The 22,567-nt window shown below is 43.6% G+C and overlaps 3 protein-coding genes and 1 long non-coding RNA gene across 8 annotated transcripts; 1 reads left to right on the forward strand and 3 right to left on the reverse strand.

Moving 5' to 3' along the window:
• Positions 1 to 6,757: 6,757 nt before the first annotated feature.
• Positions 6,758 to 11,884, reverse strand: si:dkeyp-69e1.8 (uncharacterized protein LOC100001340 homolog). Of its 2 annotated transcripts, none has more exons than XM_035746365.2 (3): positions 11,470 to 11,884; positions 10,663 to 10,817; positions 6,758 to 10,556 (listed from the first exon to the last, which is right to left on the reverse strand). In XM_035746365.2, exons 1-3 carry the CDS (start codon positions 11,492 to 11,494, stop codon positions 9,684 to 9,686), a joined length of 1,053 nt encoding a protein of 350 aa, XP_035602258.2. In that variant the 5' UTR covers positions 11,495 to 11,884; the 3' UTR covers positions 6,758 to 9,683. The 2 variants fall into 2 exon arrangements, with proteins under 2 accessions (XP_035602258.2, XP_052347251.1); XM_052491291.1 differs by lacking the exon at positions 11,470 to 11,884 and adding an exon at positions 11,049 to 11,151.
• Positions 11,305 to 20,266, forward strand: LOC127914512 (uncharacterized). Its single transcript, XR_008088684.1, has 3 exons — positions 11,305 to 11,454; positions 12,440 to 12,557; positions 20,127 to 20,266. It is a non-coding gene; the product is annotated as an uncharacterized LOC127914512 (long non-coding RNA).
• On the reverse strand, positions 13,502 to 19,854 carry LOC118365566 (HMG box-containing protein 4-like). 3 transcript variants are annotated; one of them, XM_035747880.2, is made up of 14 exons: positions 19,733 to 19,794; positions 19,464 to 19,602; positions 18,931 to 19,012; positions 18,646 to 18,782; positions 18,483 to 18,558; positions 17,774 to 18,367; positions 17,434 to 17,637; positions 17,105 to 17,301; positions 16,837 to 16,918; positions 16,672 to 16,736; positions 16,429 to 16,528; positions 14,699 to 14,874; positions 14,404 to 14,526; positions 13,502 to 14,232 (listed from the first exon to the last, which is right to left on the reverse strand). In XM_035747880.2, exons 3-14 carry the CDS (start codon positions 18,965 to 18,967, stop codon positions 14,188 to 14,190), a joined length of 1,836 nt encoding a protein of 611 aa, XP_035603773.2. In that variant the 5' UTR covers positions 18,968 to 19,012; positions 19,464 to 19,602; positions 19,733 to 19,794; the 3' UTR covers positions 13,502 to 14,187. The 3 variants fall into 3 exon arrangements, with proteins under 3 accessions (XP_035603773.2, XP_035603774.2, XP_052347250.1); XM_035747881.2 differs by lacking the exon at positions 19,464 to 19,602 and having other exon boundaries at positions 19,733 to 19,854; XM_052491290.1 differs by lacking the exon at positions 19,733 to 19,794 and having other exon boundaries at positions 19,464 to 19,705.
• LOC118365567 (ankyrin repeat domain-containing protein 54-like) lies at positions 20,045 to 22,558 on the reverse strand. 2 transcript variants are annotated; one of them, XM_035747883.2, is made up of 8 exons: positions 21,933 to 22,558; positions 21,594 to 21,641; positions 21,382 to 21,480; positions 21,182 to 21,253; positions 20,958 to 21,005; positions 20,746 to 20,870; positions 20,543 to 20,650; positions 20,045 to 20,388 (listed from the first exon to the last, which is right to left on the reverse strand). In XM_035747883.2, exons 1-8 carry the CDS (start codon positions 22,309 to 22,311, stop codon positions 20,314 to 20,316), a joined length of 954 nt encoding a protein of 317 aa, XP_035603776.1. In that variant the 5' UTR covers positions 22,312 to 22,558; the 3' UTR covers positions 20,045 to 20,313. The 2 variants fall into 2 exon arrangements, with proteins under 2 accessions (XP_035603776.1, XP_035603775.1); XM_035747882.2 differs by having other exon boundaries at positions 20,746 to 21,005.
• Positions 22,559 to 22,567: the final 9 nt, after the last annotated feature.

Consider the following 22,567-nt stretch of genomic DNA (forward strand, 5'->3'; position numbering starts at 1 on the left):
ACTGGGCCCGGGCGGGCAACGTGGGAGGGTGATGAGGACCAGGGGGATGGAGAGGTGGAGGAAGGAGGTTAGGGTCAGTGTCAATGGCAGCTTTGTTATTGGGGAGGATTGCATCCTCGCCCTATACCCTATAGATGGGACAGGGGTGCGTGTGTGTTGGAAATGTTCAGGGGGTCACTTTGTTGTGACAGTCCCAGACACAAGGCTGTAGAGGGACCACCCTGCCTCAAATAAGGAAAAATCGACAATCTGTTACTTCTTCAATCTGACACGATCTAACAATCTACACAACGCAATGAGCTCACCGACCAACTGACTTCAGCAGTCTAAAATTACTAGGCAAATAAATATGACAGCCTCCATAGATAATTACTGTTGTACAGAGGCCATGTTGAACCACGTTGAGTCATGGCAATAGACGTGAATACACAGATTAATTTTTCAAATTATGGCTGTGAGTTACTGAGCTTAGTGTCTGTAATATTTCAATGAATGATGAAGTGTTCAGATGTTGGCTGCAAGTAGTCTGGCGGTGTGATGGAAATGAAGTAATCTTGGAATGTAGATTGACAAAACATTGACGTTTCTTGATGTGCTTCATATCTGAACGGCAGTTCTACATGATCTGTTTACAGGGCTCTGTCTGTGTCTAATGTGGGCCTATGGCCGCATTTAGGCCCATTTTCCTAATACTGCTATATGTGCTATTGATCAAGCAAACCATACAGTCACTGCTAAGTGATGGGCTGTCAGCATCCACACAAAGACAGGCTTCACTTAATACACTGGGTATATAAGAGCAAAGAATAGATAACTAGATATGTGCAGAAAAGCCAAATTCCTCCAAAACAAAAACAAGACCAGAGTTGAAAGACACAACGCTGAAGTCAGACATGTGGGGAGCATATTGGTCGCAGATTTCTGATCACACAAATACTACTTTTCCTTCTCCTTCTGGAGGGAACATAATACAACAAAGATTGAAATGTGGTGGAGGCTGTTTTGATTCCCTTTAAAGGCGTGTCGGTTGTCTGCCTCACTTGAGGATATTTGGGAGAAAATGTTTTTTTTCTTCTTTTCCCCAGTTCACGTGATTGACAACTTGAGTCTGCACACATGGATGAGTGTGAGTCTCTTGTGAATTATTGTGACACACACACAGTTCTACTGTAGTGGTCTGTAGACAGACATTTGTCCATTGAATCTGCAATGTGTGCTTTTTTTTCTATCTAGCTGCTATTCCTAGCAGCACCCAGCACCGAAGCACATCAAAGTAGCCCCGATCTGTCTGTTTCTCACACGGTTTGTCTCTCACACTCTGATTTCTCTCTCAAGCCCATGCCTTTAAACAAACCATGCACAAACTGAAACACATTTGTGTAGGAATATGCTATGTTAGGGATGAAACATTTTCTTTAGATCATGTTTAGGTTATATCTTCATATTTTCATGGCAGGCTGGCAAAAGCTTTATCTCAGACTGACACATTGATTTAAATGTGACCAAAATGAACGTGCCATAGCATGGACATCAGGGTAAAATTCTATTTGAGAAAATCAGGAATGACAGATTACTACCATATTGATTATTGACTATCACCAATAATGTTGAATTTGTTGTAATGATTACGCTTCCCTCTACCGTTGTTTCAGCTCTGGCACTTCTCAGAAAGTTTAGATCAAAGCTGTAAGGGATTTCCTCCTCTTCTTCACGAAGAGGAGAGGCGAGAAGGATCGGAGGACCAATATGCGGCGTGGTAAGTGTCCATGGTTCTTTTAATATGAAATAGTACACATGAACAACTGAATACAAAAACAATAAACGTGGAATGAACGAAACCCAAAACAGTACCGTGTAGTGAAAAACACAGACACGGAAACAAACACAGTGAAACCCAGGCTACCTAAGTATGATTCTCAATCAGAGACAACTAATGACACCTGCCTCTGATTGACAACCAACCAACATAGATTGCCCACCCCAACTCACTCCCTGACCATACTAAATAATGACAAAACAAAAGGAAATAAAGGTCAGAACGTGACAAAAGCTGATTCAGTGTCTCGCAAGATCACTTAAAGATTTAAGAAGTATTCTACATTTGCCTAACATAGCGAACATAATAGCATACTATAAAGTTACTGTTAGACCAAAAACACCAATTCATTTATTTTAGGATGAATAGGGTGACACTTTATTTGGATAGACTGGATAGTCCATCTGTAAAGCATCAAGATAAAGAATCTCATAACTCAACAGCATGCGCCACAAGGCTAAATATGTGTTTTGATTGAAACAAAAAAGGCTGTATCTTGATAACACCACCTGCTCGAAAATTCTAAAACAAAAATCCAGAAAATCACATTGTATGATTTTTAAGTAATTAATTTGCATTTTATTGCATGACATAAGTATTTCATACATCAGAAAAGCCGAACTTAATATTTGGTATAGAAACCTCTGTTTGCAATTACAGAGATCATACATTTCCTGTAGTTCTTGACCAGGTTTGCACACACTGCAGCAGGGATTTTGGCCCACTCCTCCATACAGAACTTCTCCAGATCCCTCAGGTTTCGGGGCTGTCGCTGGGCAATACGGACTTTCAGCTCCCTCCAAAGATGTTCTATTGGGTTCAGGTCTGGAGACTGGCTAGGCCACTCCAGGACCTTGAGATGCTTCTTACGGAGCCACTCCTTAGTTGCCCTGGCTGTGTGTTTCGGGTCATTGTCATGCTGGAAGACCCAGCCAAGGCCCATCTTCAATGCTCTTACTTACCGGGGCGGCAGGGTAGTGGTTAGAGCTTTCTACTAGTAAACGGAAGGTTGCAAGTTCAAATCCCCGAGCTGACAAGGTACAAATCTGTCATTCTGCCCCTGAACAGGCAGTTCCTAGGCCGTCATTGAAAATAAGAATTTGTTCTTAACTGACTTGCCTAGTAAGATAAAATAAAACTGAGGGAAGGAGGTTGTTGGCCATGACATGGCCCCTTCCATCCTCCCCTCAATACGGTGCAGTTGTCCTGTTGCCTTTGCAGAAAACCATCCCCAAAGAATGATGTTTCCACCTCCATGCTTCAGAGTTGGGATGGTGTTCTTGGGGTTGTACTCATCCTTCCTCTTCCTCCAAACACGGCGAGTGGAGTTTAGACCAAAAAGCTCTATTTTTGTCTCATCAGACCAAATTACCTTCTCTCATTCCTCCTCTGGATCATCCAGATGGTCATTGGCAAATTTCAGACGGGCATGGACATGCGCTGGGGGACCTTGCGTGCGCTGCAGGATTTTAATCCATGATTGCGTAGTGTGTCACTAATGGTTGTCTTTGAGACTGTGGTCCCTCTCTTCAGGTCATTGACCAGGTCCTGCCATGTAGTTCTGGGATGATCCCTCACCTTCCTCAGGATCATTGATGCCCCACGAGGTGAGATCTTGCATGGAGCCCCAGACCGAATTTTATCCCTGATGTCCTACACAGCTGTCTGGTCTTGGCCATTGCGGAGAGGTTGGAGTCTGTTTGATTGAGTGTGTGGACAGGTGTCTTTTATACAGGTAATGAGTTCAAACAGGTGCAGTTAATACAGGTAATGAGTGGAGAACTGCAGGGCTTCTTAAAGAAAAACTAACAGGTCTGTGAGAGCCGGAATTCTTACTGGTTGGTAGGTGATCAAATACTTATGTCATCCAATAAAATGCTAATTAATTACTTAAAAATCATACAATGTGATTTTCTTTAGATTCCGTCTCTCACAGTTGAAGTGTACCTATGATAAAAAGTACAGACCTCTACATGCTTTGTAAGTAGGAAAACCTGCAAAATCGTTCTCCCCACTGTAAATGCAATTTATATGATGTGTTACAAATTCCAATTCGTACAATATGTTACGAATTGTAAGTGCTTAAGAGCCCCTTCATTCTATTCTAATTGCTTTCAGAAACTGTACGTTATTGTGTTTTAACTGTATATTAGCTTATCACTCTCAGCTTGGCTCCCTTGCCCTCTCTGGGGAGGCTGTGACCGAAGTGCAGCAATTGAAGCTCCATGGATTAAAACCTGTTTTCCCCAAGACCTGTCTCTGTCATCTTTTTTTGTTTCCCTCTCTTCTGTAGGATGCATGCTATCAAAGGAACCACAGAACAAATCAGAGGGCCGTCCCTGAGTGCCGACGGCCTGTCTCTCATTTCAAACTCAGATTAAAGCCCCCCGCGCGAGGATCAGGGGCCTCAGTAGCATCCGCCGCTCCGGGACCCATGGTTTCAACTGCATGGGAGCCGGACCGAGTCACACACCAAACGGCAACCAACCGCAACCACAACCGCCGCTATCCGCTGCCTGCTGCGCAGTGACTGGAAAAGCAGGCCTCGCCCGGGCCCCGTTCTCATTAGCTAGCTCAAGGTTGAGTGTGAGTATGTTTTGTGTTTGACCCCTTTGAAATGATAATACAAGATAGGGCCTTTGAACAGGAGTTATTATGTGTTTTGGAGAAAGGCCTGTATTTCTGGGATGGCATTTGGATGTTTCGCAGAGCGCTCGAAGATGCCTTAGTTTAGTCATAGCTCACAGTACAGTAAATGCCTCATAAGGCTCTGCTGTTTAGGGACGGTTTGGCGCATTATTCCTGTGAAGAGGTGTGATGAGTCAGCCACTAGTTTATCTGGTGCAGTGTAGGCCTACAGTGGGCCTATGTGTGGTTGTGGCAACGCAACCTTCAGAATTTCTCCAGAATAATGGTCCCCCGTTTCTAAACAGTCAAATATAAATACCCCTGTCGAACCAAGTACGACATGTCAAACCATAGCTCATGGTTTACTAGATGTTAACAGGCTCTCACATTGCCTCTGGTGGACAAGTACTTGCCATGTTAATACATCAACTTGCCACCAAGTAACTTCAGCATTGTAAAAAGGCATGGACAGAGTGTAAACTACTGAATCTTGGGCTGGGTTGTGGATCTGTGCAAACAGCAGAGCCACAGAGCTCCAAGTTGATTCTGTGTTAATGTGGCGTGGCACCATTCGTCCTACTTGTCTGTCTTCTCCTCTCATCTCTGTAGATCTCTGTTAAGCTCCCTCAACTTTCAGATGAAATGGTATCATCATGACTTGCATGTGGACCAGAGTGACATTTGACGTATGCGGTAAGAACGAGTGCATCGCCCCTCTGTGTCTTATTCATGTGGTTGAGGCAGGATTATGACTTGATCCAATGAGTTGAACTGGAGAAGTGAGGCTGGGGTCAAATCTGCCTTGAATTAAACCAGTGTTGTAGCAGAAATAATACCATCACCTCCCCCAAGCCCAGTAATACAATTGGAGGAAAGTGTGTGCTTGTGTTGGCTTGCCGGAGCCCCTGATCAAACCACAGGTCGGTGTCCATTACAGAGAGTAGGGTCTCTGCTGATGATTCAAACACAGCCCACGGCCCCAGCTTCAAAAGGCTCTGTGCACCGCACCCACTTATAGCCAACGGCGCATGTCAGTTAGTGTGGACCACACTATTCATCAGTTATGGCCAGCTCTGGGGCCATCCAACACCCACAGCCCATAGTGAGTCGTCATTAGTCCGGAGTCAGGCCCCTTCCCTCCTGTAAATTCTCAAGCACTGGCTTTTGTAGGAGGTGTGGTGTAAAACCACAAACCCTTAAGAACTGTCACACCAACAACAACCCAGCCCTCCCAGCCCTTTATCCCAAGTTCTAAAACTTTCACTGCAGCACAGATAACTCTTTTTAAAACTCTTTCCAAAGCTGTTGGGGAATTTGGCTTGGATGTCTTTTTAAGATGGCTCAGTGTTGCCTCCTCCTCCTCTTTATGTAATTGTGTAATTGCCTCTTGTCCATCCACACCCCTCTTCCCCTCCTGTGGTACTGCTCTCACACACATAAAACATCTCATAGTAGGATCAAGTACTGTACACTCCTCCTGACAGAGATGCATACCATCTCTCTCTCTCTCTCTCTCTCTCTCTCTCTCATTCAAATCAATTCAATTCAAGGGGCTTTATTGGCATTGGAAACATGTTTACATTTCCAAAGCCAGTGAAATAGATAATAAACAATAAAAAACAGTAAACATTACACTCACAAAAGTGAGAACTTCCTAATTCTCTTAATTTCTCTTTCGCTACACTCCCCCTCTTCTGTCTCCATCTCCGTCCCTCTCCGCTAGCTTCCTCTCCACATCTGGCTCAGGTCCAAGGCAGTCCAGCAATGTGTGAGAGGATGAATGGTGACTCTCATATTGGCTGACTGCACCAGTCCACTTCCACCCAGTCATGCTTCTCCCATCCTTAAACATCAGTCCAGCTGTTGGTGCATGTGAGGCTGGCTGTGTGCGTGCGTCCGTCCTTCCACTGGATTGTGCTAGCTCCCCTAACCTCGGCAGATGTACGTGATTGTAGGCCTACAGTCATGTTGGCAGTGCTCTCTTCTTTGTCCTGACACTTACATTGATTTGTGTGAAAGCATGCACTAATTGTACTCTTGTACTCACTAATTGTACTTTCCGTTGTGCATTATAAAACATTTTGTTAATAGCTACAGAATATGTATTGCATGCTTTACCAATCAAAGCAATGTCAAATGGTCTGGATAACTGAAATAAACGGATTCATTTGGAAGTTCTATGTTGACTGTTCTATGTGGTTATTGACAGAGTAGTCTTACCCCTTCTAAGGTAAAAAATGTCAAAAGCCATAATAGTAAATCATGTGTTTGGCATGACATATCACCTCATGAAGCAATAAACTGACACTGCCATTCAACGTCAACTACTTTAATATTGCCAGCCAGCTATAAACATCTTCAAACCCTTCAATGCGCCGTTACAATGGATACATCTTCCTTGCATTATTATTTGCTAACTTGGCCGAAGCTTTCATCTTGGCTTTATGAGTTGTCGAACCAACCCACACATGGACAGGGCAAATGTTAGCTCCTCACAGTGCTCCATAAACAATTTCAGACACACACACGCTCACGCTACAGGGAGGAACATGAAAACAGCACTAATAGGAAAAAGATGAGTGGACTTAGAGCCTGTGCCGTGGAGAACACTTGGTGAGGAGAGAGGAGAGCAGGCAGGCAGGCCGCTGGACCTAACTTTTTAGGCCTTGCTCTGTTGGAAGGGGAACAGCATGGGCTGTGATATAATTATTACAGTATGCCTCGCTATATGCAAAGCAAAAAAATCTATGACGCAAAGTAACAATCAACCTTGAATTTCCAAGTTGGCATATCACTTGCTACCCACCCAGTAGGCGAGCCACCATCAAAAGGCCTTTCTAATATCCAGACACACCATATCACCACATTATTAACAAAGGTTTCTGTCTACCTTTCTCAAAACTTATTTTTGTTAATTCTGGTTGGCACGTGTAGTATTTGTTATTTCCTCTGTGATTACCTCCAGGGATAAAACAGTCTCTTTTTATATGGTCCAGATTCATTCAGCCAATGTCTTTGTAGCCTGCTGTATTTTTATTCAGATGTTCTTCTCAACAAACCACAAAGAGACCATACAGTATTTGATGTGTATTAGAGGGTATGCTGTGGTTGTAATCAGTCCTGTCCTGTTGATATTTTGAGCAGTTTACGGTGAGTGCTGTGTGAGCTAGCAAAGGGAGAGGCCTTGTGTGCGGTGGAGGAAAAAGTGTGTCATCCTGTTTATTTTCCTTTGGTTTGCGCGATGATAACAAAAAAATATTGCGGTGTCCACGACTCACAGCGAGCTGCCCCCACTTCAATGGAGGACCACAAGGTCCTTAGAACAACATTTTTGCTCAGAGGGAGAGCTTCATAAGTTACAGCCGTTGTGTTAATGATGGGTCACTAGTGATTCCATGAACTGTTCATTCAGATTTTTGGCTTTGGTTATGCATACAGGCACAAATCAACTCTGCATCCTTTGCCGTCCTGATGAGGCTTCAGCCTCTGAGGACCAACCCTGGGCCACAACTGTCTACACAGACGAGATACAGTCTCCCTCTGATTTAGGCCTAACGGCATGGTTGCCTCAACTCACAGTGTCTGAGTATAGAAATACTTCTCATCCCTTCTTATTCTTTCTTCTTACCTCCCTCTATCATTACTCACTGTCCTCTCACTGATGCTTATCCAATAAGACAGGACAATATTTGGACAGGTGTTCTTTTTTATATGCATTATCTTTAAAGGGGTCTACTGGATGGGTGCACCACGTCATTTCATTGCAGTTTCATAAGGAATGAACTGGCATCATACCCTGGTTCACTGTCGACCGCCATACTGTAGTCCGCACTGTACTGTATGCGTAATCCTTAACAATAAAAAACTGTTTAGCACCAATTTTCCTTTACTTTTAAACTTTCTTTTTTCCCCTGTTTCAGACAACTGTGGAGGCCACATCTGGAAGACAGATGTAATCCCTGAACATGTTCTCTCTCTTTCTCTCGCGCACACATATTCACTCTCTCCTCTTTCTTGCTCTCTCTCCCCACTCTCTCTTTCTCATTCCTTTCCTCCCTCTCTTCTCAGGAAACATGAGAGCTGGACTAATTCTCTCCCTCCCTCCCCCGGCGGACCACCCACATTCGGAAACGCCTAGCTGTTCCACAGGCAGGGTCTCTGTCAGCTTAGAGAGAGAGAGAGAGGGAGAGAACCTTAAAGAGAGAGATGTAAAGATGGGTTTGACTGATGGTTTTAACAGAGTATCAATTACATCAATGTCAAACCCGTAACCTACCGTTTTGCATAAAGAAAAAAGAGGAAGCTTTGAGAGCAGTGCTTCAGTGTTTTCCAAAGTCAGAGGCACTTTCACTTAGGACTCCACACCACTATTATTAACGCCCTCTATACGCTCCAGCAATGGTCCTCAGCTAACACACACTGCTGCAGATGGTCCGTCTATAGCGGAGGTCTCCGTTATCTATCATGCATCATGTGAAAGTCTTATTTTCGAGATGTAGCCTATACTGAACTCCTAAATATAGTGCTTGAAAATGTTGCCCAATAAATGACTAAATTCAGTGAGGGAAATGTGTAATTGTATGCTTTAAAAGTATCAACTGTGTGACATATACAGGACACAACAAACTGCCTTAGAAATGGTATTATATTTCCTTCAGTTAGCAGTAAGGTATGTGTTTTCAGTTGAGCTCAAATATGTAATGTTCAACTTCAATGTTTTGGTCAATGTCTCCACCAAGTGGATCGTGTATGTAACTTCCCCTTTACTTGTAGTTTTTCGTAAACCCTACCATACCTTCTATAATAATTTGTGAAAATATGACCAGCCAAACAACAAATATTATAACAAGTATTGTGAGGACTGTACGTTGGTCAAATACAAGCCAATTGCACAATGCTCAATAAAATATAAGTGCAGTGAAATAACAAACGGAAACTAAAATTGTTCTACTTCTTATTTACCATTTCCAGCACCACCCCAACATCAACATTTGTGAAAATGGTGCGTTGTTTTGAAGTAAAAAATAAAGAGGAAGATGATTCTGACTAATTGTGAGTATGCATTAAATACAAAATGGTTGATGAGGTCATTGGAAACATCTTTCTCAATATTTTTTTACTACAAAACAGAAATACGCAACTTACACATATGTTGATATTGGGTTGGTGCTGGAGATGATGAATATGAAGTTGAAACATTGTGAAATGTTAATAACTGGAGATATGGATCCCATTGCCATTATTTGTTTTTTTCTGTCTTCAGGGTCTTCCTTCTCCCCACTTCAGTGGCTACTGAGCCCACAGTGGCCCCCAGCATCCGCCCAACAGGCCCACCTACAAACAGGCCAACGAAAGCCCCCAGCAGAGACTCCATCCTCAGCATCTTGGGCAGCCTCCTCAGCCACCCTGTCAATCCCTGCCACAAGGACAAGAGAAATGAGGGAGAGGATGAGGCAGGAGAAAGAGAGGCAATACCCTCGGTGTCTATGTTCAGGTTGTGCACACTCCTCTCTGCCTCCTCCCTAACTTTTGCCATCTCTTCATCGTCTAGCTCTTCCTCTGGAGGTGAGGCTGAGGAGGGAACCTCTTCATTTAGCTCCTCTTCCCCTCTTCTCTGCCACACTATCTCTGCCTGCTTCTCTCTCACCCTGGCCTCAGCCTCCTGGTAGAGAGGGCAGCTGTAGAACTCCACCCCGCTCTCTTTTACAGTCTGTTCAACCTTCTCCAGCAGCTCTTCCACACTCTTCCTCTCATCCTTCTCTCCTCTACTCCTCCTCTCCAGAGAGTGATAGCGGTCTCCACACATCACCACCAGCTCCAGTAGGTCTTTGCGTCTGGTGGCGATGTACTCGTCCAGCTGTTGTCCCAGAACCATCTGGTCTGTGTGGGTGAAGAGGACCAGAGTGTGTCCACTGACTGCAGTGGGGCCAAAAACCTTCTCCAGGGCCTCCAGGGCCCGCAGCTCCATGTCAGCCGGCCGGTCCACAGGGACACACAGCAGGAAGGCATGAGGCCCCGGTGCCGACAGGGCCACGCAAGAGGAGACATGGTGCCTCACCTCCTCCGGGGGGCGCTCTGAGCAGAACCAGTCTTGGGCGACTACTACTGATACCTGCAGGCAAAAACAGTGTGTAATGTTAGAACCTCTGGTTGACATTTAAGTAATTTAATCAGCGTGTAGGCTACTGTCCTTTTAAAGAATCAACAAAGTATCTTACCCATCTCCCTGCAATGGTTCCTCTGTGCTTCTCACATTCTTGAGTGACAGCTGGCTCACTGGCAGTCTGGGTAAGGAAAGCCTGGCGGCCCAGTATGGCGTTTCCAGCTGCACTCTGTCCTGCTCTTGTCCCGCCGAGCAGAACCAGCCTCAGCTCTGCATTGGGACGAGGAGATGGAGTTTTCTTAGAAAGGGAGGATTTAGTAGCCCGCACACATCACAAGTTCTGTCATCTGATCTCTGCTTTTAGTTTACGTTAACATTAGTACTGTTCAATAAGCAACGACTTTTGTATCTCTGAAAGTTCTGCCAAAATATGTATTGTAACAATGGAGACATTGTACATATTTTTCCTGTGAGAGAAAAATGTATATAAATAGAACGAACTCGAACCACGAAACATCTCATAGGCTATACCAGGGTTTCCCACACTCGGTCCGTTTTGTTTTTTTGCCCTAGCACTACACAGCTGATTCAAATAACAAACTCATCGTCGAGCTTTGATTATTTGAATCATCTGTATAGTGTTAGGGCAAAAAAAAAACGTGCCACATGACCGAGTTTGGGAAACCCTTGGCTATAAAATGTAGCACAAGATGTAAACACGTTTTATCTACTGTCCAAAGAGACAGCTCAAACGAAATGCGGAGACAGCCTACCCCTCGTTCTAAAAACTGACAGGCCGAAAAGTGCGTGTGTGGCGGCGAGTTAACAGCGCACACGCGAGTATGAAATAGTCGTAAACAAACGCGAAGTCAAAGCCTACACTTCCTGGAACCTGCGTGAATAATTGGTAGGCTACATGTACCTGTTTGTGGGGGACCTGATGCCATCTCTTGATTGTGAGATATTGCCAGATATTATTGCCGTATTTAGTATGAACGCTAGTCAACTTCCTCGTGCCTACGTCCTGACTCATTAGAAGAAGGACCAGTCTGTACTGTGTGCTTCTGCAGTCTTCAGGGCGTAGCCGTACAGTCAATGCTCTTCAAGAAAAAGCCGGTTTTAGCCTGCTACGTTTTTGTAGTGTCTTTTGATGCAGTGAAACAAAAAGTAAAGTAGGCTGACTTCTTAAAATGCGAATTATGCATCAACATTCGAATCAATATGTTCATGGCATACTTGCTCGAGCTTCCAAAAAAATCGAATCTCACGTGAGCACATTCTCTGTGTAGACTGATAATCTGCCAGAATTGAAAGGGATGTGCATTATATTATGTCAGGGGCATTTTCAACCGGAGGTCCGCGAATACAAATATTTGTATTTCAATGTTTTTAATGACTACTGCTAGCAACAACAGAATAAACTAATTTTGAATGACATACAATGACGTCAGTGTTATTTCTCAGTTTATTCATCACAATGACATGGTCGCAGATGTAATTGCAGGGTACAGTGAAATTCTTAAACTTCAAGCTCCAACAGTGCAGGTCAAAATGATACAAAATGAGTGTCTGACATAGGCTTTGAAAAAGCACTTGCAAATAGGCCACCAGTGCAGAAGTGCCACTAGCTTTCTGGTAAGCTTGTTTGATTTGGACAAATGTTTGACAACACATGGCTAACCTTTGTTTAACCAGTTAAACAGATGCTCTTAGCGAAAATGTGTTACCGTTCTACCTAATACGATATGCTAGAGTTTACACTTCCTCTTCCAAATTATGTGGGGTCAAAATAATGGAAAACGATTGACCAAATATATTCATTTTAAAATGTTGATTACTTCATTCACCTGATAAGACGTTTTTTTCTTCTTTTTTTTTTGGTGCTAATATAGGATGGGGGTCCCTGGAACACCGATTTGCCTGGAAAGCGGTCCCTTGGGAAGAACCGGTTGAAGACCATTGTGTTATGTCGATACTTATTATTTGTCGCCATCTTCATATACACATACAGTGAGTGATTGGTCGCCAAAAAGTTTGTTTACGTTTCTACCGGTTTGGCTAAATAGAGTAGGCCTACAGCTCTATCTAGTGGTCGCGTCGGGGATAACTGTTGTTGACAACGTAACGTTGTAACTGAGCGATTTTCATAACGCCTCGATGACACCAACAGTCAAGCGCAAAATGGCGCAGCATCATCTGGATATGCGTGCCACAAAAGTTAAACATTCACCTTCTACCATTTCTGTCAAGCCGTCTACGTTCAATCAAGCCAATGTTTGCTCCACATATAATGCACAGCAACGCAATGTTGCAAGTCAAACGCAGCGTTCCATTGGAAATGTACTTCTGGTGAACCAAAATGCAAAACAATACCAGTGTGGTCGAGGCGTAACCTTGACCTCGTTCTCCTAACCTGACACGTTTATTATACTAACCAGTCATGTTAGTTTGCTTAACTTTCCATTTAAATAAACCATCTGTGGCGACAAATTATCATCATCACCAAACGTTCTCTCAATTTCTAACACGTATGAATTAATCACGTAGCTGACCAAATTACACTAGATTTTACTTCTCGGTTTACAGAGATTAACAAAAATCCAAAGCAGGTCATTAGGGAAGGTTTTGCATTCCTCCCTGGCTGGGGCATAGAGGCATGTGGAAGCACAGACATCTAGTTCTATTGTATGTGGAGAGAAAAGCATATCATCCTCAGTCTGACAAGGATCCTGAGGATTCACAGGTAGCTGCTGCAGTTTATATACAATTAATTTACTCAAAAATAGCAATTTCAGTTGTAGGTATAACTGGCCTTAAAATGTAAATGATCTTGATACACTACAATGGTTTGTTACAATAAATACAAGCCTTATTCATTCATTGGTTTGTGTTTAGGAGTCAGAACAACAGCTGTAGTTGAAAAAAGGTGGTGGGGTACATACCAGTCATAAGTCTGCATGTTGACACTGTCATTTTTATTGTCAACATTTCCATACTGTATACTCAGGAAGAAATGTATTCATGAAAATGTGGCTTACAGCTTAATGCTTCAAAAGCTACAAAACCCACAGTTTGATTGCAGTTGCCTCAAAATGTTTCTACTGTATACAAATGTCATTCTACAATCAAAATCTAAACCTTAATACTCAGTAAAATAGCATATATACAAAAGAACAAGTCATTATGTAATTAACTGGTAAAACAAACATGAACAGTTGTCAAATATATTATTTTCATGGTATGTTGATGGAAGAGGAACAATGGTGGACTTGGGCCCTGGCTTGTCCTTTTGAGTAAAAACTAGCCTCTGGAGATACTGTATACACATAGAAAACACACGCCCGCACACATTCACACAAGAACATACAGTTAAATCTGAAGACTCTAACAGACATGCCAGAGGGAAAGAAAAGAGTGTTCATTAAAATAGGTTTCAGTAAAAAAATAATAAGGAAATTAACACATTTTAAAATACATTTTAAAAACATGTTGAAAGTATTAATATCCACGTTTTCCAATGCCTTGCTGCATAAATAATTGTCTGCATCCCAAGCCACGCTTCTATAATGGGCACTCTCACTCCAAATGTTTTACTTCATGGCGAGGACACTCAGACGGGAAAGGAATGTTTCTGTTGGCTTCACAGCCCTGGCATGATGTAGGCAATATTGTCCAAGGTGTTGGACTGAAAGAGACATAAAAGGAGAGAAATGTTTCAGGCTGGCCTTATGCAACACACTTGCTATCACACAATGTGCTGTCACTACAGCCACATATTTTTACTTTACAGCCCAAGTGGGAGATGAAACCTTTCAGAATAACATTTCAAATAGATGGCAAGGTGTGAGTGATTTACCAAGACTTGGCGGGGACATCCGTTGAGCTGGGGGATCTGTGCTGTGAGGCAGGTCAGGGGTCCAAGGGCACACAAGATGGAGTCCAGCAGTACAGAGAGACTGCCTGACACTGCCACCATCCCCTGAGTGAGGTGAGAGCAGAGGCAGTTAGTCTAGTGGTCACACACATCTTTGTTCAGTCTTTACTCATATGAATGTGATAATGACACATTTCTGTTGTAGGTGAAGAGAGTAAGTTTGGACACAACAGCTAAGTTAAAAGATACAGGGAATAGTTAGTTGGTGTGTGTGTACCTCTGTCTCCTGTAATCGGTGGCCGATGAGGGACAGGGACTCTCCCAGTAACTGCAGGTGGGCAGCCGCATCGATGGGGTCGACATCAGGGACCCGTGCTGGTGACAGGGACACACCCACAGACGCCCGGTTGGGGGACACCAGCCCTGCTCCCAGCCCCATGCCCTTCATAGAGCCTGAGATGCATACAAATACAACACACGCAGTGACCAACTGACCATGAGTCCTGTGGGCTACTGAGAGATAAAGCAGCATAGAGAAGGGACAGGACTACTGATTGACTTGTAATCACTGTCAAAGCTGATAGAGCTGCAAGGCCAATGTGGCTGCAGGGTGGATTCTTACTAGGGATGCGCCGATATCACATTTTTGGCCGATACCGATATTTTCCTTGCCCCAAAAAATCGATACCGATATTTGACATTTTAGCAGCATTTTAAGCATTCTAGTGAGGTTAAATAGTTAACGCACACACATAGATGCAGTGGTCTAAGGCACTGCATCTCAGTGCAAGAGGCGTCACTACAGTCCCTGGTTCGAATCCAGACTGTATCACATCCGGCTGTGATTGGGAGTCCCATAGGGCAGCGCACAATTGGCCCAGCGTTGTAACATTTCACGTAAATCCTGTTTGTCTGCATCAAAAGTAGCGGTCCTTGTAGCTAGCATCGAGCATGGTGGTGACACAGTAAAGAGGCTCAGAGAGAATCGCTTGTTCACGGCCTAAGTTATAACCCCACGGTCGGTGTGGGCAGTTTTGTTGAGCAGACGTTTCGATGCCATGACAGAGGGTATCTGCTGCAGACGCAGTTGATTATCTTATTTCTCCAGTCAGTTGTTCGAATGACACTAGAAGTGTGTTCATGTTTCCAAGTTTCAAACATTTTTTAAATGGAAGCAGCGGTATGAGAACCAGCACATTCTTGAGCATGCAATACCATGTTGACACACTGTGCTGTCATTCTCATGGGGCTGACATCGCTGGTCATAATGTCAGTCGTGACGCCCATAGCAAGTAGCATAATGAATTCCATTTTCTTGGCGTTAATGGATTTTGCCTTTGCGTTGTCTCGCTGAAATGTTCTTACTCTTTCAAATGACTGCTCAACTTGAACATGTTAAGTTGTTGGAAGTGCGCTTAGTATTTTTCTGCTTTTGTTCTGTGTACTGCTGTAGTCATCTACTTACATTATATACGTATGCACGTCAGCTTTGACACCGGTTTTGCACATTGGTGTTAAACTAGACATTGGGCCGATGCCGACATTTTTAGCTAATATCGTTTGATTCCGATATGCTCACCGATTTTTTTTTTGTGCATCCCGAGCTCTTACCTTTGCTTTTGACTCCATCTGTGGAGCTCTTACCTTTGCTTTTGACTCCATCTGTGGAGCTCTTACCTTTGCTTTTGACTCCATCTGTGGAGCTCTTACCTTTGCTTTTGACTCCATCTGTGGAGCTCTTACCTTTGCTTTTGACTCCATCTGTGGAGCTCTTACCTTTGCTTTTGACTCCATCTGTGGAGCTCTTACCTTTGCTTTTGACTCCATCTGTGGAGCTCTTACCTTTGCTTTTGACTCCATCTGTGGAGCTCTTACCTTTGCTTTTGACTCCATCTGTGGAGCTCTTACCTTTGCTTTTGACTCCATCTGTGGAGCTCTTACCTTTGCTTTTGACTCCATCTGTGGAGCTCTTACCTTTGCTTTTGACTCCATCTGTGGAGCTCTTACCTTTGCTTTTGACTCCATCTGTGGAGCTCTTGCGTTTGACTGTGGTGGCCTCAGCTTTGTTCTGCTTGTGCTGCAGGTACTGAGCTTTCTGCTTCCACACCTATGTGTGTATAGAAGCAATTTAGGCCATGAATCATGACTCATAGCATAGTGCTGGCGCGCTATTCTTAAATTGATTTCAAATGTTTATTAGAATTATCAATCAACTCTCTTCTTAAATTGGTAATTTCAAGTGAAACTTACCAGTTTATCTTTTTCTGGGAGCTGTTTCCACACCTCTGCCAACCTTTTGCTCAGCTCCCCGAACACTGCAAACACAGTAAAGCCTTTCTCTAAATGTTGTATAACATATGTACCACGATCATTAATAGTTACAATGTAATTCTAAAAAGGGATAACTCTGCCCACCTAGTCCCGGCTGCTCTGCATTGATGTTGACCCTGTACTCTTTACAGAACACCTGGTACGCTGTTGTGTTCTTCTTCTTGGGCTGAGAGAGAAAGGAGGTGAAGTGTATATATATAAAGCATTTCGCTACAACAGCAATAACATCTGCTAAATCTTTGTATGTGACCAATCAAATTTGATTTGATATATTATATATATACACACACTGTACAAAATGTAGGAACCACTGTCTAAAAGCCTAAACTACCAATCTGTTTTGGGTTCTTACCTTATCTTTCTCCTTCTCGTGCTTTTCCCTTTCCCTCTCCTCCTTCTTTTTCTTCTTCTCCATCATTGCTACTTCATTACTTTGATGATGGTGAGTAAGGATGGGAGTAGGGATCGGGGCCCCCATGGCATACATTCCACCAGCTGCAGAGTGATTGGCTGAGCCATGGGTATGGGTGTGGCCTCTCGATGGATCCCCTGGAGAAAGCATACAAGGAGCACATATTAGAATGCATAATTCAAGTAACTGTTGAAGTAACCAATGTTAAACATCTTTCTGCAATAGGACTAAGGCAGACTAGCGGCAGCGTTCCAAAAGTTTATAATCACCTCCTGATCCTTTGCTGTGCTTCTTCTCTCTCCCGCCTTTGTCTTTCTCCCTGTCCTTCTCTTTCTCCTTTTTCTTCTTGCTTTTCTTGCTCTTCTTCTTTTTCTTTGACAGATGCTTGTACGAGTCGTCTATCACCAGCTCTCCTGCCTCCAGTTCGCCCCCAGAGGAGGAGCTGTCTCCCCCCATACCCCCACCGTAGTTCCCTGACATACAAGAGAGAGGGGACATAGGGTTCATGCAGGAATCAACACAAATACAGGAAAAGTGGTTAAGTGCACATACAAATTAGTTTCTAATAATGTCTCTCATAGCGATAAATTTAGCCAAAGGCCCTCTTACCCTCCACCTCCACTTCCTTCCCCACAACAGGCAGTGGATCTCGGCTCTGCTGCATCTTCTTGGGGACTTTAGAGAGCTGCTTCCGGTCTCTGTCCTTCTCCTTCTTTATCCCCCCTTTTGAGGATGAGGAGGAGTGGGGAGGGAAGGGAAAGCCCTCTCCTTCGGCCTTCTCCTTAGGTGAGACCATGAGCTTCATCATCAGCCCATCCGGCTCACGTATGTTCAGGGGATCTCCTTTAGGGGTACCGGTACCACCATGGAACAGAGACGACGACTTGGAGGAGGAGTGCTTTTTGGAAGAGGAGGATGAGGACATAGGGCGGGAATGAGAGGAGTGGCTGCCTTTGCTTCCTCCGGTGCTCCCATCACGTTTGCGGTCTTTGGAGAAGTGGGAGGAAGAGAAGGAGGGGTAGGAGGGCTTCTTGTGCAGGTGTGGGCTCGGGTCTGAGCCGGTGGCCATAGGGGAGGTGATGGCCTGTAGGAGCCCCATGGCTGTGTCTGTGGGATGGGAGGAAGACGAGGAGGACAGGGAAGGGGAGTGGTCCGACGACTTTCGCTTCTTCTTGTGGGGAGGTGGGCCTGAGCCTTGCTGGTCTGGTAAAGAACATTGTGAAGGGAGAGTGAGAACATAATGAATCGGTTCAGCAAACAATTCACGCAAATAATTCAATATTTTTTATTGACAGAGCAGAATTCCTTCCTCCTTTACCTCTGTAATAGTAGTCTTCACTGTGCTTTTTCTTCTTCTTGTGGGAGTCCCCTCCCAATAAGAAAGGTTCTGAGTCCTAAATGAAAAAGTCAGGATTTGACTAAATTTACAGCCAACAGAAACTACATGGCACTTCATTTTGAAACCAGTGTTCTGCTGTTACCTTGGGCCGTTTCTTGGAGGACTTGCGGACCTGTGCAGCAATCTCCTCCTCCTCTCTGAGCAGGTCCTTGTATGATCTCCTCTTCTCTCTCTGACTGCGACCAGCCACAAGGCCCACTTCCCCTTCCATCCCTACCTCTGAGAAAGAAGGAGTTGTAGCACACTGGGAACTTCAGGCATTGCATGACAATTGGAATGATGATGATGACTTTTAATAACTAAATTATTGACAGATTTCTTCAAAAGAACATAAGAGGTACTAGAGGAAAGAACTGGCACAAATTACCAACTACTCCTTTCTTCTTGATCTCCTCAAAAGCCATGATCTCTTTTTTCTCCTCAACAGGCTTGCTCGTCTCTCTGTGTCACTAAAAATAGCAAGATATTAGAACACAGTCATAGGGATATGGAGGAAACATCAGCCACTGACTCAGCCAATATAACAGACAAGCAACTTGTGACTTGGAGCAGTTTTACTGCAAAATACAGGATATTTACATTTCACTGTGAATGGAAGGATGTAAAAAATAAGAGACAGACAACAATAAATAAGTATTTTAACACCAAATTGATCAAACTGAGTAAACCCCTTCAAAAAGCAAGAAGTGCCTTGTTACAACTCGCCACCACATATGGTTGATGAGAGAGGACATTCAATTTCTGTAATTGATGTCTCTCCTTAAAGTTTGGATAACCGTCTACACTGATAAATGGCATGCTTGAGCCTATAGTAATAATAGATACATTACAAAACTGAAGTGTGTTTAGGCAATTGAAGGATAAATTCCCGCCTACTTTCGAAAAAATACACAAACACACCCCCTTTCATTAGCTGAGAGTCCCTAACTCCCAACATTTGGAACCTCTTCTAACTCGTATTGCTGATTATGTGCTGGGTTATCCGGAAGGTACTGCAAAAGCAGTCCGTGGCTTCTGGTGCAGCTAGGCCTATGTCAGTCTAAACGGACAAAGAAAGTCATTTTCATGCATTTGGTTCAGAAATTCTGTTTAGCATGCTGAGGTGAGAATATGTGAATTTTACTGTCGCAAAGTGAGAAGAAATGTACAATTATATGTAATTTTACTACCTCTCCGGAATCACCAATTTACGCGGTTCCAGTCGCCATCTTTGATATCAGTCTACAACGATGCGTATCGGCAGGGGGAGGGACTTGACTGTGATGCAGCGAATCAGAACAATGAAATCGTGTACGTTATTGTAGTGCACAATGTCAATTGGCTGGAAATATACATTGAGTCTGTTAATTTGAAGATATTGTAACCAATTTGTAACAATTATTTTTCATGTAGTAATTCTATGAATGGATCATGATAACTACATTAATTGACTATGAATATTAATGTTACACCGTATTTTCTTATAAAGCAGAGGCAACAAATATTTCCAAATATTTTTTTAATCCATTAATTCAGATTGTTACAAACATTTACAACAATGACCATGATTATTTTTTTTTACAGTAAACATTCATGTACAACACATGCAAGGCAACAGAAAAAAGGCAGTGACATAAAGATGCTGAGAGGAAGACCAAAACAACAGTCAAGGGTAATGAGTTCATAAAGATCTTTTTTATTTACTTTATCACAGAAGTATGCCCATTACTCCACCATAAACAGAAGAATGTATCCACAAAGAGAGCCCCCTCTACCTATCCCCCAAATTCTGCTTCTGTAGACTGAGTGACGTGAAGCTGGCCAGCAAGTCGGTTACCTCATCAACCTGAAACAGAAGAGAAGCCATAATTGTCACCTATGAAGACTCATTCAGTCTTGTAAAAAAAAATGATACCAATTGGTTGTTTTACCATTTGGTTCAATGCCAAAAAACATGTGTGTGTGAGAGAGAGAGTGAGTTAAACACAAATGTGTCTTACCTGTTCTTTGGTGCGTGTGTGCTGCAACTGTGTTGAGATATGATCCAGTCTCTCTCTGGCCTCACTCTGTCCCATCACATTCAGGTACTCCCTCAGCATCTGAATGATCTACAGAGCCATGGAGAGAGAGAATTTCAGACTGCACCAAATAAATGTTGGTATACTAATGTTTACATAATGCTGTTGTAATAACCCCTTACTACCTGTGTGACCTCCCCTCTAAGAGTTTCTATACTCCTCGAGTCTCCTTCCTGCAGGATGTTGAGTTTGGAGCGTGCCAGGTGCAGGGGGGTCCTTCCTGCTCGGTCTAGGGCATCCACACGTGCGCCTGAACAGAAACACAACATTAACAAGTTATTATTAGCAGGTGTACAGTATGTATGTCCATGTGCCTTCATACCGTATGGCTTCTCACCTCCTCTCAGCAATGTGGTGATTACAGGCACGTGATTGGTACAGGCCGCTGCAGAGACAGGTGCAGAAGTGGAAAGATTGTGGAAAATATACATTTTTCAGACATGGAAAAGTTCAATCAAAATAAAATGTTCATCTTTTACGTTTCTACCATTGGGACCTAAAGTAGAAATGTTGTACACCCCTGAACTAAATGCTATACTTTCGGTGACGTGTTGTTCTCACCCAGATGGAGAGGGGTGTTCCCAAGGCCATCCCGCTGGTTAGGGTCAGCGCCGTAGCTCAGAAGAAGTTGCACTGGAAGGAAGGGGACGAGTTAATCATTTGTTCACAGTAATGCTGCTGTGACTATTATTAGTTCATAACAATGTCATTACTGTTGAGTAATGAATCATGAGCCCCTTGCACTTCTCCCTTTGACTTACCAATGCTCTCGTTGCCATTACAGGAGGAGAAGTGGAGGGCTGTTCTTCCTTTGTCATCTGCTGCACAAGGGTCTACGTCTTCTTGAAGAAGCCTGCGCACTGGATAAAAAAAGAGACAGAAACGTTAAACACCTGAAAGAGATACCATATATTACTTTGTCTTGTTAAGTCTCACAATAGTTGATGTTCCAATAGTTATTTTCAGTGCCTACCTGTATCAATGTCGTTGCCATTGGCAGCCTCTCGAAACCTCTTCACCGCTAGAGAGAATGAACAAACAAGCTAAAGGTTGGGTAAACATCAGGTTTGAGTGCTTTGAGTGTTGACATGCCTATCACCATCTGATGTGTTAGACTAGTATAATGCATACTGATGATACTTTTGTCAAAGTTCAGGAGCCATAGGCAGATGCCTTGCATGACATCCCATCCCTCCGCAACATTCACACAGCTTTACACTATTCACACCTCATGATTGGGTGTGGAATTCACGGCTCTCTCCATCAACAAAAAAAAATTCTCTGCAATTTTGAATGTGTGGAATTTCTGTACCATAAATATCTTTTCCAATGGGCCCCACAATTCGCCGGGCTCTCCCTTGTCGCCTCGCTCTACACCCTGTCACCTTCCCGGGTTTGCTGCTCGCCACACCCGCCCCTGACCCAACTCGACTGGGTTCCCATAGCAAGTGGAGGTACCGAAGTTCTTGTTCAGCGGTCTGTCCTGTACGACTCAATCTCACGGTGCCCTCTCCAAAGCCAGTTATCCCAAATCCCTCAGCAGCACCTCCATCCACCCTCTCATCATGTATCTTTAGTTCACCCCCTTTCTCCTCCGCTTCTTTTGGTCCAGTCTCCACCGTGTATTCACCCTCGGAGCTTGAACGTTCATCGTCAGAAGCTCTTGCAACAATTGGACTCCACCCGTCCATGTTCAACGACTCATGTGGAAGATTTATTTGGGTGTTTCGCTCTTCAAAACGATCCTCGTTCGCAAGCCAGTACTAGGAGCTACAAAAATAGTAATTTATGTTGATGAACTCACTTGCAACTTTGAATACGTCGTTTATTTTCTCCGTTGCCATCGCTGGCTCTAGAACATCAATACAGAAACGATTCTATGCATATCTCCCATTGTGGCTCATATGTTCATGCTTCGAATTCAAGATACATCCCTATTACAAGAAC

The sequence above is a fragment of the Oncorhynchus keta genome, chromosome 32, assembly GCF_023373465.1.
Source record: "Oncorhynchus keta strain PuntledgeMale-10-30-2019 chromosome 32, Oket_V2, whole genome shotgun sequence".
NCBI classification, from domain to species: domain Eukaryota; kingdom Metazoa; phylum Chordata; class Actinopteri; order Salmoniformes; family Salmonidae; genus Oncorhynchus; species Oncorhynchus keta.